Source organism: Mytilus californianus, unplaced genomic scaffold, assembly GCF_021869535.1.
Source record: "Mytilus californianus isolate M0D057914Y unplaced genomic scaffold, xbMytCali1.0.p SCAF_8, whole genome shotgun sequence".
Classification (NCBI taxonomy): domain Eukaryota; kingdom Metazoa; phylum Mollusca; class Bivalvia; order Mytilida; family Mytilidae; genus Mytilus; species Mytilus californianus.
Genome location: NW_026262734.1, coordinates 49,743,470 through 49,757,448, shown reverse-complemented (window position 1 = coordinate 49,757,448; position 13,979 = coordinate 49,743,470). Strand labels below are relative to the sequence as shown.

At 36.2% G+C, this 13,979-nt stretch overlaps 1 protein-coding gene and 2 long non-coding RNA genes across 3 annotated transcripts; all 3 read left to right on the top strand.

Moving 5' to 3' along the window:
- Positions 1-1,218: 1,218 nt before the first annotated feature.
- LOC127711481 (uncharacterized) lies at positions 1,219-3,814 on the top strand. Its single transcript, XR_007986724.1, has 2 exons — positions 1,219-1,327; positions 3,567-3,814. It is a non-coding gene; the product is annotated as an uncharacterized LOC127711481 (long non-coding RNA).
- Positions 3,815-4,896: 1,082 nt separating this feature from the next.
- On the top strand, positions 4,897-5,438 carry LOC127711154 (uncharacterized). The gene is made up of 2 exons (XR_007986533.1): positions 4,897-5,026; positions 5,354-5,438. It is a non-coding gene; the product is annotated as an uncharacterized LOC127711154 (long non-coding RNA).
- Positions 5,439-5,660: 222 nt separating this feature from the next.
- Positions 5,661-12,832, top strand: LOC127712067 (uncharacterized). Its single transcript, XM_052218260.1, has 2 exons — positions 5,661-8,093; positions 12,800-12,832. Exons 1-2 carry the CDS (start codon positions 5,733-5,735, stop codon positions 12,830-12,832), a joined length of 2,394 nt encoding a protein of 797 aa, XP_052074220.1. The 5' UTR covers positions 5,661-5,732.
- The last annotated feature ends 1,147 nt before the right edge of the window (positions 12,833-13,979 follow it).

The window sequence follows — 13,979 nt, the reverse complement described above, 5'->3', positions numbered from 1 at the left end:
AGCCCAAAAGCGGTGCTTAAAAGTGGCGTTAAAACACCAAAAATCAAAATCAAATCAATTAATAGAAAAAATGCTAGATCTGGAATACAATTTTTCTTTGGCCTCTTTAGGCTGTTTTTTTTTCTCGTGTTTAACTGAGTCTACTAAACGATAGCTTCAGATCAGGTAATAGCTGGATACGACTAGAAAGAGCACAGCATCTGTAGATACGTCTGATATTATTCTTCGTATTGTCTGAAAATTTGTTTGAGAGTTAATTAAGGATTACTGGAGTATTCGCACCGCTCAAAAGGTAGAAAGTTTTACTATTTTACTTGTTGTTTTTCTTTTAATAAAATAATAGTCGATCTCTTAAACCAGTATAGACCGATGAATATGATAAATGTGACCATGAACTATCTGTCATCTGCCCAAATAGAAGTACAATGTAAGGTTAGCCAGGACATGTACATCTTCAATCCGGAAGTCAAAACCCGCTGAGGTGGCGTCCGTTTGTACTTGCGGGATTTATGAATATGCATTCTCGACGGGAAATATAAATTCCCTTAAATCCGACGACCCGTGTTGGAAGAGTGTCATGCTCTTTCATGTAAATAAACTCTAACTTACTTTCAATAACTCTTTGACGGGTCTGTATTTAACCTTTTGTTATGAAACATTTCTGCCCCTACCACATTTACCTCCATTTAAGTGAAAGTACGAATTTCCCGCCTTGCATATCAGTTGACCAACATTTTATCCCTGCAAGTTATTATTGTTAAAGTTCCGATGGATATGCCTCTTTTTAACTATCAATATATATATTTGTTTTCATTGCGAGCATCTTCCCACCAGAACCCTGGTAACGTTTATTGGTTTGCCAATATTTTGTTCCTGTTGAAGTTATTGTCCTGAGTATGTGTGAAATATGAGTCACTTGACTTTAAGCAAACAACAATCAATCAATCGATCAATCCTAACCATTTATTGTAAATGTGTTTGTGCTAATAAATATTGTCTTATTGTCTTGTGATAATTGAAAAATAATGAAGTGGAGAATAATTCTACTTGTTCATTGTTATTGGCTAAACTTAAAGGAGGGGGTCTTAAAGGATGATGTGTATTAAACTATTATGAGAAACAGTAATTTTCTGATAAGATTACTCGTTACATGTACGTAATAAAATTCCCATGTTCTATTTATAGATTTTGCTTAACATATTTACAACGTAACGAAAATTTTCAGTAAATCAAACGTTTATCAGTTCATCATGCAGCTTTGAGTTTCTATTAGAAGGAACGGGTGAAATAATTTTGACAAAAAAAAAACACGCACGTACAATGCCAGGTAAGGTGAAATTAGAAATAAATTAAGTTTTGTGTACATGTGTAACCGGAGAGCATGATTCTACTTGCAAAATCGCATGTCTCCACCGGGACTCGAACCCGGGACCTCTGTGTTACAAGGAAGCGCATTAACCGACTGAGCTAAAGAAGTACTTCCTTAGCTCAACCGCTTACGGCTGACTAAGTATCTACTAATGAAGGGAAGCAATCCCGTCACACATGTAACTAAGTATAATTATAAATTTATATGTAAATATAAGAAAAGAAGATGTGGAATGACTGCCAATGCGACATTTCTCCACAAAAGACCAAATGACACAGAAATTTATAACTATAGGTCACTGTATGGCCTTCAACAATGAGTAAAACCCATACCGCATGTACAATGTATACGTATATTTTGCAATCTTTGTTTATACATAGAAAAACATGGTTGTTTTACTTACAATTATAATGTCGTAAGGGGTGACCATTTGATTTCCGGGGGTGGGGGGTAGGAGGGGGATTTTGAAAATGAATATCCTGGTCTGGAACGAGCAGTAAATAAATAACCAGGATGAAAATGAATGTTCTGCAACACAATATGCACGAAAAAAATATGTACATATTAAGTGCAAATAAACTTTCGCCGGGCGAAGTCGTGAAAGAAAATAAACAGATGAAATGATTATTCATCCGCAAAAAAATCTTCCCCCTCCAACCGAATAGCAAATGGTAATCCCCTAACAGAGGGTTTGGACGGGGTTTACAGAATGGAGAAAATGGGCGAAAAAAAGAAAAAATAGAGAAAAATAGGGCAAAAAAATAAAGAATAGAGGATAATTGGTGCTAAATTAAAAAAAGAAAAAAGAAAGGAGAATAACGGGCAAAAATTATAAAGAATAGAGAAAAACGACCTAAAATCCTAAAGAAAACATAAATGAAGGACCCCGTCCAGACCCTACTAACATTCAGTATAATATAATATACCGAGAAGTTCTTGTTTGTATCAAAATGCGAATACTTTTAGATTACCTGTCATTGTGTCGTATTCAAAATACCACTTTGATACATCTTTTTTGCATCTCTAACGATAGAATACAACATGCATATTGTAAAAGGAATTTTTCTTTATTTGATACGGGTTCTCGTACATTTCACATTGAATGAAAATGAGTACATTGTATTTTATCTGCACAAAACTATAGGTTCGTTCAAACCAAGATACCACGTACACTTTATTGTGCTTATTATACCCCCGCTTTGTGGTATATAGTGATAGAGGAGTCCGTCTGTTCGTTCGTCCTTCTGCCCCACTTTTATAACCATATCTGCTCCTGAACCGCTTGACAGAATTTTGTGAAACTATCAGAGAACCTTACTCACGTGGTTGACTTATGCACATCTCATTTGTTTCTTCAACTGAATGTTTTTTTTTTCATTTCACTATCAAAAGCATGTATTTAAAAGATCAATCATTTCGTGAGCTTTGCTCGCAGTACTCTAGTTTTCAAGTAAACTTTCGTTTTCAACTTGAGTTAACCTTTCCGTATACGTCCTTTGCATCTACTTTGGCTACACAGCTGCGTCGTGATAAATACACAAATGCGCAAAGTGTCTCTGGTATCCGGCTGTTTCTTCGATGGGGTTTGACACTGAAAATCGGAAATATCATCATGTCTTAACTCGTTGAGATGTTTGTCGCTGTATAAAATGTTCAACATGTTATCTTAATGACAAAAGTCCATCCCAAATTAGGAATATTACAATTCATCTGTATAAACACTTGTGAAATAAGAGAAGGAGGTCCTTTTTGGATTAAACTTTCGATTTGTTTATTTTTTTATCTAATTAATTTTGCATTTTTTTTTCTCAATCGTAGCATTCAAAGTGGTAAAAAATGGGGAGTGAGACATATAACATATGAACCATCGAATGAATACATTTTTACTCTCCATGAGAAGTCTGTAGATTTGGAAAGTTTAAATACAAATATTTGGACCATATTAAAACTATCTTTCTGATTCTATGTCATCCGATCCATGTTAATTACAGTCATATCAACTGATCCTTGAAGTCAGTATAAATATATGATATTGGTCGCTGGACAATCATTCTTATAACTTTACAGATACAATTTTACAACATACTACACATTTCAGTTGATGTGTATAAGCTTAGCATTATACCAGCGGTTTGTAGCAAAATAATATGTGTCTCTTGATAGTGTTGAATGTGAAATGTACTCCCGTTTTTTTTAGGAGGAAGATTTTTTCCTGTAGGAAACTCATCACCTAAACCAGTTTATCAACCGCCACCACCACCTCCACCACCGAATGTTCCAGTCAGTGATAAAAGAGGGACGCCAAATACCGGACCCAAAATTGTTCAGACTTGACAGTATAGTCCAGAAAATACACTTTAGTACATGAAAATGAATGTTTTGCATAAATTGTTTGACTAAAAATGCTATTAAAAAATTAGTTCAAAAGCTTATCTTATGACGACATATACGTTTTACATTTGTTATTTCAGGCCTTTTATAGCTTACTGTGTATACATGTTTGGTCACTGTTGAAGGCCGTAGGTGACCTATTACTATTAATAGCTGTTCACTTCTATGTCATTTGGTAGAGAGTTGTCGCATTGGCAATCATAACACATCTTCTTATTCTATATATACGTGTGTACATATATAAAGTATGGAGTGTCTATTGTTTTTGACTAGCCGAAAAATAGTTAGAAATCTTTTTTTTTCGGCCATCCATTTGTGCATGCGCAAATGTTCAATATGAACAGCAGTGCCATGTGGCGCGGAGAGATGTCGGATTGCAAACGGCGTATGCAATTGAAGTTTTGAGAATTGGAAATCGTGATTTATATTTAAAGATGTCCTAAAGAAAATTAGAGAGGATTTGAGTACTTTAAAAACAAATTTCTATAGGACAGACTCCAGAACAATAGCGTGTGCACGTAAACTGAGAGGAATAAAGCGTGAAATCAAACTGAAAATTCTGATTTACCCCATTACCTTTACCTGTAACAATAGAGGCAAAACACATAAAAACAATGCACAGGAAAACGACTAAATCAAATATACTTCGACTTCTTTGGAACCAAACTTCAAAGAAATGATAAATTCATGATCTTTTTTAGGAATCATAGATATCCATTGAAGCCATAAATCAGTGGCCCGACTCCTAACCTTGCAGGTAAAGCATAAAAAGAGGAGAGGCCATTCCTTTAGAATAAAGTAAAATCTGAATATGCTGTATACTATGGAGTAAATTTATTTGCATCTTAATTTGTTTTAGGGAACGAAACTTTTTTTTTACAATTTTTATCCAAGTGACTTTAATTCAGAAGAGTATTTGCTGCATATCAATCGATGTTGATAGTCTTCTTTTGATCTCATTTGACAAGTTGTTTATATTTACGAGGAATCGTCATGTTCCATAGAACAACCAGTAGAAATATAAATCAAAGTTGGTACTTGAAGAGTTTATTCCCATGATAATTCTGTTTACATATTTTTTTCATTATTACTATTTTTCAGAACGTTTTATCTTGAGTTTATGAATAGTTCTGTTCTGTCTCCGGAATTCCGGAATTAATGTTCCATATTTGACTCTATTTTTTGTAACATCACATCACTTCCTGCTTTGTTTTGAAAACATTGTGACAATAATTTCATGTTCTTTCCTCACTGTCTCGTAACGTGGTAAGTTTTTTATATTGATAATATTGTCAAACATATTTTATTCTACCCCCGTTAATGTTTTTTATTTGATATTCCTATTGTAAAGATAATTTTTGAGATACGAGTTGTGTATGAAACTCCCGGTTAAATTTTAAATCTATGGAACGCCATTCGTGACATTTATGTATTCGTCACTACTTGTAGTATGTATGGCACGCCGTTTGGGACATTTTTGATTAATATTTTATTTTTGTCATTTTCATTGTATTTTTGAGCAGAGAAACATTTTATGAATGCTTTTATGATGTTTTGATCATATTGTAAAGGTTGTTTATTTTTTCTTTTCAGTTTTTACCTTATACTAGAATGATGCACTACGCACCCATTTGATGTCTTTTCGGTGCCTTATATGAATAAAGTTGTGCAATTAAAATTCTTGTTGTTTATCCTAGAAACAGCACAGTAAAAACACGAGACAATGGATTCACAACATGGGAATGGTGATAACACGGATCCAAGAAAACGCACTCTCACGGAACGTGGACTTGACCTTTATAGAGCTAACGTGAATACTCATTCAAAGAAGATTGAACTCGTACAAACTGAAGTAGAACTTTGCCTTGAGAGATTCTCTACGACAAAACTAGAAGACACCAACACATTGATAGAATTAAAGAAAACTTTAAATTTGTGTTACTGTAAATACAGTCTTTATTCAAATGAATATATGAAATTTCTTAAGAACACTAAGACAGAGGAAAGTCTCCAAGTGTATGAGGAGCACAAAATCGAGGATTCGAAGTACAAAAACATTTTAGAACGAGCACTTCAACAAATAAAAGTGTCAGACAAGGACGAAAAAGCATCTAAATTATCACATAGATCCCAAGCACAGTCTAGAACTTCTTCAAACTCAAGCTCTGTAGCAATCAGAAAGCGTGCAAAGGCAGAAGCAGCCCAGGCTAAGCTTGAATTCGCCATGAAAGAGGCAGATTTACAGAAACAGAAGGCACACATAGAAGAACAAGAAAAAGTTTCAAATGCAAAGACATTTACTAAAAAGGCTGAGTTGGAAGCTGAATTAGAATTGCTCAATTATAAGAAGGAAGCCGCTGCCGCTACTGCAGAGGCAGATGCGCTTGAATATGACCAAAATGTTTGCGGTAGTAAAAAATCTGATCTTCCTCTATCAAAAACTGTTTATGAACTAACTAATCAATATGTAGAACAGCAGGTACTTCAAGTAAAAGATGTAAAATTACCGCCAGACGATAATATTGTACCATGTGATCCATTTGCAAATCAGACATCAGGCGATGCAGTCCATGAACATTCACTTATGCCAACACCAAAACCGTCTCGCCCAAAATATGATGTGCCAAGTGTAAGTGCCGGTTGTAATGATAACGATATAAATATACAAGTTCAAGAACATGCATTGAATCCTAATGCACCTCAATTTCAACCTGACATACGCACACATCAGAACACACCTCAAATTCAACCTGACATAAGCACACATCAGAACGCACCTCAATTTCATCCTGATATAAGCACACATCAGAATATTGCTACAGATCTCACACGATTCCTTCTAAAGAAAGATTTGCTATTATCAAGATTAACAACTTACAGTGATAGACCTGAAATGTACGCTGTATGGAAGGCTAGTTTCAAAAAAATATTAAGTGAACTTTCTGTTACAGCGATGGAAGAGTTAGATCTTATGGTGAAATGGTTAGGTCCTGAATTTACACGGCATGCAAACAGTATTAGAGCATCAAATATTCATGATCCAACGAAAGGATTACAACGTTTATGGGAACGCTTAGATGAACGTTACGGTTCTCCAGAGTCAGTTGAAGCGTCATTAATGGCCAAATTAAACAATTTCCCGAAATTAACACAGAAAGACAACAAAAAGCTATATGAGTTAGTAGACATTCTTTCTGAAATAGAATCCATTAAGGAAGATGTCAAATATAATTCACTGTTAGCGTACTTTGACTCCTCGTCCGGAGTTCTCCCTATACTGAATAAACTTCCGTACAACATACAAGAAAAATGGACAAATAGAGCATCTCAGTATAAAAGAGAAAAACAAGTTACCTTTCCACCATTTACATTATTTGTGAAGTTTATTCGAGAATTGAGCCAGATAAGAAACGACCCCAGTTTCGCGTATGATCAGACAAACCAACCTAAAAAAGCATACACAGCTGCAAAACCACCAGAATATAAGACAGCTATTTCAGTTCACAAAACGGATGTTTCTAGTGACCTTGATTTACAAAAACAATGTTTGTTACATAAAACCGGACATTCGTTAAACCAGTGTAGAGCATTCAAAGCAAATCCTTTCCAAGTACGTAAAAAGTTTATCAATGATCATAAAATTTGTTACGGTTGTTGTGAATCGACAAAACATGTGAAACGAACATGTACTAACGCAATTAGATGTAGTGAATGTGGCAGTGGCCGCCATCCTGGAGCATTACATATTAATCGCTCTATCGACTCGATAGATCAGAATAATAATAAATCAAGTTCGCCTGTCCACGGCGGGGAGGAAAAAATAGATATTCAAAATGACAATGTTGCAACTAAGTGCACAGAAATTTGTGGGACATCATTCCATGGAAGGTCATGCGCAAAAATCTTGCCAGTGAGAGTTTTTAGACCTGGACAACATGGACGATATGATAACTTGAAACTTTACATCATATTAGACGACCAGAGTAATCGCTCATTGGCATCACCATTATTTTTCGACACATTTGGAGTGCATGGTACATTGGAAGAATATATGTTATCTTCATGCTCAGGTCGTGTGAAAATGTCAGGACGTAGAGCCAGTGGCTTTGTAGTTGAGTCATTAGATGGACAGGTTCAGTTGGAATTACCAACGTTAATAGAATGTAGTGATCTACCGCATAACAGAGAGGAAACACCCACACCGGATATTGCTATCAGACATAACCATTTGAAAGATATGGCAGATCACTTGTCTCCACTGGACCCAGATTGTGAAATTATGCTTCTCATTGGAAGAGACATGACAGAAGCACATCATGTTTTAGAACAAATTGTTGGACCTCGAAATGCTCCGTTCGCACAAAAACTTCCTCTAGGCTGGGTAGTTATAGGAAACATGTGCTTAGGCGGAATACATGCTCCTGATTATGTTACTGCATATCTGACACATCTTGCACCAGATGTTCGAGCTTCGATCCTTCAACCTTGTCCTTACAATTATGACGTTCATGAGTGTTTTGGCTGCGGTAGTGTTAACTTTGGAGTCTCTCAAAAGAAAGACGATACAATTACAAGTGCAATTTTCGAACGCACTGTACAAGACGACAAACCTGGATTATCTATAGAAGATAGACAATTTTTGACATTAATGCAAACTAATCTCCAGAAGGACAAAGATGGTAACTGGTGTTCACCTTTACCTTTCCGCACTCCGAGACGACGTCTTCCAAACAACAGAGCAATGGTTTTGCATCGTGCTAAGTCATTGGAGAAAAGTTTTCATAGAGATACAGTAAAATAAGAACACATATTTACATTTATGCAGAAACTTTTTGACTGTAAACACGCAGAGTTGGCTCCTCCTCTAAAGAATAATGAAGAATGTTGGTACCTACCTGTGTTCGGGGTCTACCATCCCAAAAAACCAGACAAAGTAAGATGTGTGTTCGACTCCTCTGCGAGTTATGACAATGTTTCTCTAAACAGTGTGATGCTCAGGGGACCTGATCTTACAAATAATTTGGTTGGCGTTCTCGTACGGTTTCGAAAAGAAATAGTTGGTATTATGGCAGACATTCAACAGATGTTTTATTCATTCTCTGTAATCGAGGAACATAGGAATTATTTGCGATTTCTGTGGTATGAGGACAACAACATCAAGAAAAAATTAACAGAGTATCGCATGAGAGTACATGCATTTGGTAACAGTCCCTCTCCGGCTATTGCGACATATGCACTCCAGAAAACAGCAGAGATTGCTCAGCAAACTTACGGAAAGGATGTTCAGGAATTTGTCTGCCGAAATTTCTATGTGGATGATGCCCTCACATCAGTCTGCAATGAGAGTGAAGCAATTGACTTGTTAAATAGAACTACAGGAGCTCTCAAGACATTTGGAAACTTGCGTCTACATAAGTTCTCATCAAACAGCAGCGTAGTAAGGGCTGCGCTAAATCCTAATGATCTTGCTGAAAACTTGGAGAAGCGAAATCTGGATACGGACGATTTGCCATTACAAAGAAGCCTTGGTCTGTATTGGGACTTGCAGTCGGACACCTTTACTTTCAGAGTTTCGGACAGTGAAAAAGTGTTTACACGTAGGGGCGTCCTCTCAACGATCAATAGTATTTTTGATCCCCTTGGTTTTATTTCGCCAGTGACTATTCAGGGTAAAATTGTACTCCGGAAGCTCATGACTGAATCAGTGAATTGGGATGAGCCGCTATCAGAAGAGTATCGACAAGAATGGGAAACATGGCGAACTTCTTTGACACACCTTGAAAATGTGAAGATCGGTAGAATGTATACGCCAATTTCAATTCGAGATGCTTCAAAAGTTGAATTGCATACATTTTCAGATGCATCTGAGAAAGCGATTGCAGCAGTGTCATATTAAAAAAGTTTTTCACCATGACGGATCTTCCCATCTAGGTTTTGTGTTAGGAAAAACGAAGTTAGCGCCGATGAGTGGAAATACTATACCTAGATTGGAGTTATGCGCCGCTGTTATGGCAGTTGAAATAGCAGAATTCGTAACTGACAATTTAGACCGAAAGATTGACACCGTTAAGTTCTACAGTGACAGTAGAGTTGTATTAGGTTACGTAACAAACCAAACGAGAAGATTTTATACGTATGTGGCTAATCGAGTACAGCGTATCCGAAAGAGCTCCTCTCCGGAGCAATGGAATTTTGTACCGACACAACTAAATCCAGCTGATCAAGGTACAAGGAGTATTGCGGCATATAAAGTAAACAGTAGTCTGTGGATTCTCGGTCCCGAAGAATTCATCTCTAAATGTGAACATCAAGCAGCATGTTCAGAAACTTTATATCCGTTGATTGAGCCTACTGATGACAAGGAATTGCGTCCATTGCAGCGGGTTAATGTTTTAAAAACATCTGTTGATTTTCAAACGGCTCTTGGATCGGAGCGCTTTGAGAGATTTTCAGAGTGGATAAGATTAGTAGAATCTATATCATTCTTAAAAAAAGTTGCCAAGTATCGTACGGCAGCAGTGACTTGGGACACAAGGTCTAAGTCTGTTGAAACTTATAAAGAAGCTGAATTATTTATTATTAAAGTGGTTCAAAATGAATTTTACCAAACAGAAATTGATAACATTAGACAAAATTTGCGTCTTCCCAAGAATAGTGCTCTTGTGTCATTAAATCCATTTCTTGATTCACGTGGTGTTCTGTGTGTCGGCGGAAGATTGAACAAGGAAAATATTGAACTGCATGAGAAAAACCCTATCATTATCCCGGGTAAGCATTACATTGCCAAGTTACTCATACGGCATTTTCATGAAACTGTTTGTCACCAGGGACGCCATTTTACCGAAGGAGCCATCAGAAAGGCAGGTTTTTGGATAACCGGAGTGAAGCGTTTAATACAGTCATTCATTCATTCTTGCGTTAAATGTAGAAAATTGAGAGGTGTAGTTGAATTTCAGAAGATGTCTGATCTACCATCCGATCGACTTGAACCTGGTCCACCTTTTTCTAATGTTGGTATCGATGCCTTTGGTCCTTGGAATGTAGTGACTCGAAAAACCCGTGGAGGCAGCGCACAGTCTAAGCGGTGGGCAATATTATTTACTTGTCTCACAACTCGTGCAGTACAGATCGAATTGGTAGAAGAGATATCGTCCTCGGCATTCATAAATGCTCTTAGAAGATTTGTGGCGATTCGTGGGAAAGTGAAAGTGTTTAGATCAGATCGCGGAACAAACTTTGTTGGTTCAACAGAAAATTTGAAAATTGATACAGTCAACGTAGAAAATGGTCCAGTAAGAGACTTCATATATAAATCAGACACAGTGTGGATTTTTAACCCTCCTCACTCCTCTCACATGGGAGGAGTGTGGGAGAGGATGATAGGAATCTCTCGCCGAATATTAGACTCTATGCTGTCATCAGTGAATGGAAAAAATCTTACGCATGATGTTCTTGTGACCTTTATGGCAGAAGTTTCTGCGATTATAAATAACAGACCTCTTGTTCCGATATCTTCAGACCCCGACTCACCGATTATTCTGTCTCCATCAACACTTCTTACACAGAAAACATGTGATACTGACACAATTTATACGCTAGATGACTTTAATTTGAAAGATCTATATAAAGCGGAATGGAGAAGTGTTCAAATGTTATCTAATATGTTTTGGGTTAGATGGCGAGAAGAATATATTCAGACACTTAAGACTAGGCGGAAATGGCAGGAAAATAGACCTAATATTCGAACAGGTGATGTCGTTCTGTTAAGAGACAAAGCTGTGTGTAGAAATCAGTGGCCACATGGATTAGTGGAAGAATCTTTGATCAGTTCTGATGGTATTGTCCGCAAAGTCCGTGTGCGCATAATCAGAGAAGGAAAACCGGTTGTATATACCCGTCCAGTCACAGAACTTGTACTATTAGTCTCAGAGTAAAACACTTGTTATTGACTTATGTTAATTGATTGATAGTCATGACAAAAATGAACAATTGGGTATTTTTGATGACCTTTGATATTGTAATGTATATATGTTATTTTTTGAAAATCATAAGTTCAGTTATATAATGATATTTGGTATCGGTAGTCCAAGTTGAAGTTTTTGAATAAATGTACAAGGTATATTTTTTATTCAACAGATGATTAGAAAATGTTGTGTTTGTTGTTTTTACAAAGAGTGATATCTGTGTATATCAGACGGGGAGTGTTCTGTCTCCGGAATTCCGGAATTAATGTTCCATATTTGACTCTATTTTTTGTAACATCACATCACTTCCTGCTTTGTTTTGAAAACATTGTGACAATAATTTCATGTTCTTTCCTCACTGTCTCGTAACGTGGTAAGTTTTTTATATTGATAATATTGTCAAACATATTTTATTCTACCCCCGTTAATGTTTTTTATTTGATATTCCTATTGTAAAGATAATTTTTGAGATACGAGTTGTGTATGAAACTCCCGGTTAAATTTTAAATCTATGGAACGCCATTCGTGACATTTATGTATTCGTCACTACTTGTAGTATGTATGGCACGCCATTTGGGACATTTTTGATTAATATTTTATTTTTGTCATTTTCATTGTATTTTTGAGCAGAGAAACATTTTATTAATGCTTTTATGATGTTTTTATCATATTGTAAAGGTTATTTATTTTTTCTTTTCAGTTTTTACCTTATACTAGAATGATGCACTACGCACCCATTTGATGTCTTTTCGGTGCCTTATATGAATAAAGTTGTGCAATTAAAATTCTTGTTGGTTATCTGGTTGTTTATCCTAGAAACAGCACAAGTTCCAATTCTCAGTGTTTGCATGGGAGGAATTTTTTTGCAACTACATTCTCCATTGGATGTTACAATAACCACTTAACCAAAACATATTCATTATTCATTGTTATGTATGACTGGAACTGTTACAATACCATGATAGAAGAGAAAAGCTATTCTTCCGGATGGGCGGAAGAATAGACATTTTTTGCTATTTTCCCGGCTAGCAGGAAGAATATCCACTGCCTATAAATAAATATTTTTCTGTTGTAGTATATGAAGTATGGTTTGACAAAACTTGTATAAACTTACATGATTTTTGGGATCTGAATGTCAATGATAAAAAAGAAAAAAAGACTTTATGTTGAATCTTTTTTTATATTGTTCTTTATGTGGGACTTTCACATGACCTACACTTTTGAAAGATAACTGTTGAATATAGTACTGTCAGTTACATTAAACTACCACTGCACCTTTCTTGTTGGCTTGGAGATTTACATAGAGTTATTCCATACGGCCAGCAAGTTGCACATGATTTCCTTGATAGAGGGTTGCTGCTCACAAGGACGCTATTAAACCAAGAGATCCAAGTAGTGATGTTGAAATCATCCCTTTGAAAATTTGACGGACGCAATCACGAGTGGTTGACAATTGTTGAATGTTTGATTCACAGATGACGACGGATATGTTCCAATCGTCGTAACCACAATTTCGTCCTCTATTTACCCGAATGTGACCTACCGAATTAGACTTATCACCATACTTGCCTGAGCAACAAGACGGGTGTCACATGTGGAGCAGGATCTGCTTACCCTTCCGGAGCACCTTATATCACCCTCGGTTTTTGGTGGGGTTCGTGTTGCTCAGTCTTTAGTCTTCTATGTTGTGTTTTGAATACTGTTGATTGTCTTTTGGTCATTTGGTCTTTTTTCTTTTTTTGTCATGGCGTTGTCAGTATATTTTCGATTTATGGGTTTGAATGTCCCTTTGGTATTTTTCGCCTCTATTTTGCACACATTTCGCACAGACGGCGAATTTATCACATCTTGGTGGTTAGTTTCTAGTATGCTGCATTTTATATCAATAGTTGCTGCGAAATTAAAAATTTAGTGTCCTGAAGATGGTCTAATTAAAAGGAATAGACAATCATCAGGGATTCGATTTTTTTATAGAATGTTGTATACAATTTACAGTAATATAAGTAAAGATTAGGAACAAATTTTAAGGAAAACAACTGACGCAACGTATTTTTACGTGAGGTTTGTGTCGTATATAGAGGATTTTTTTTCTCTCAGGTTTTGATTGCCGTTATGGAATATCTGTGCTTATCATTCCGGAGAACCTAGATTACCCAGTCTTTAGTTTTTTGTGCAGTGTTTTTGGATTTTTAATTGTCTTTTCGTCCTTTTTCTGATGTGCCATGGCATAACCTTATTTTCTTCTACTCGTGGTT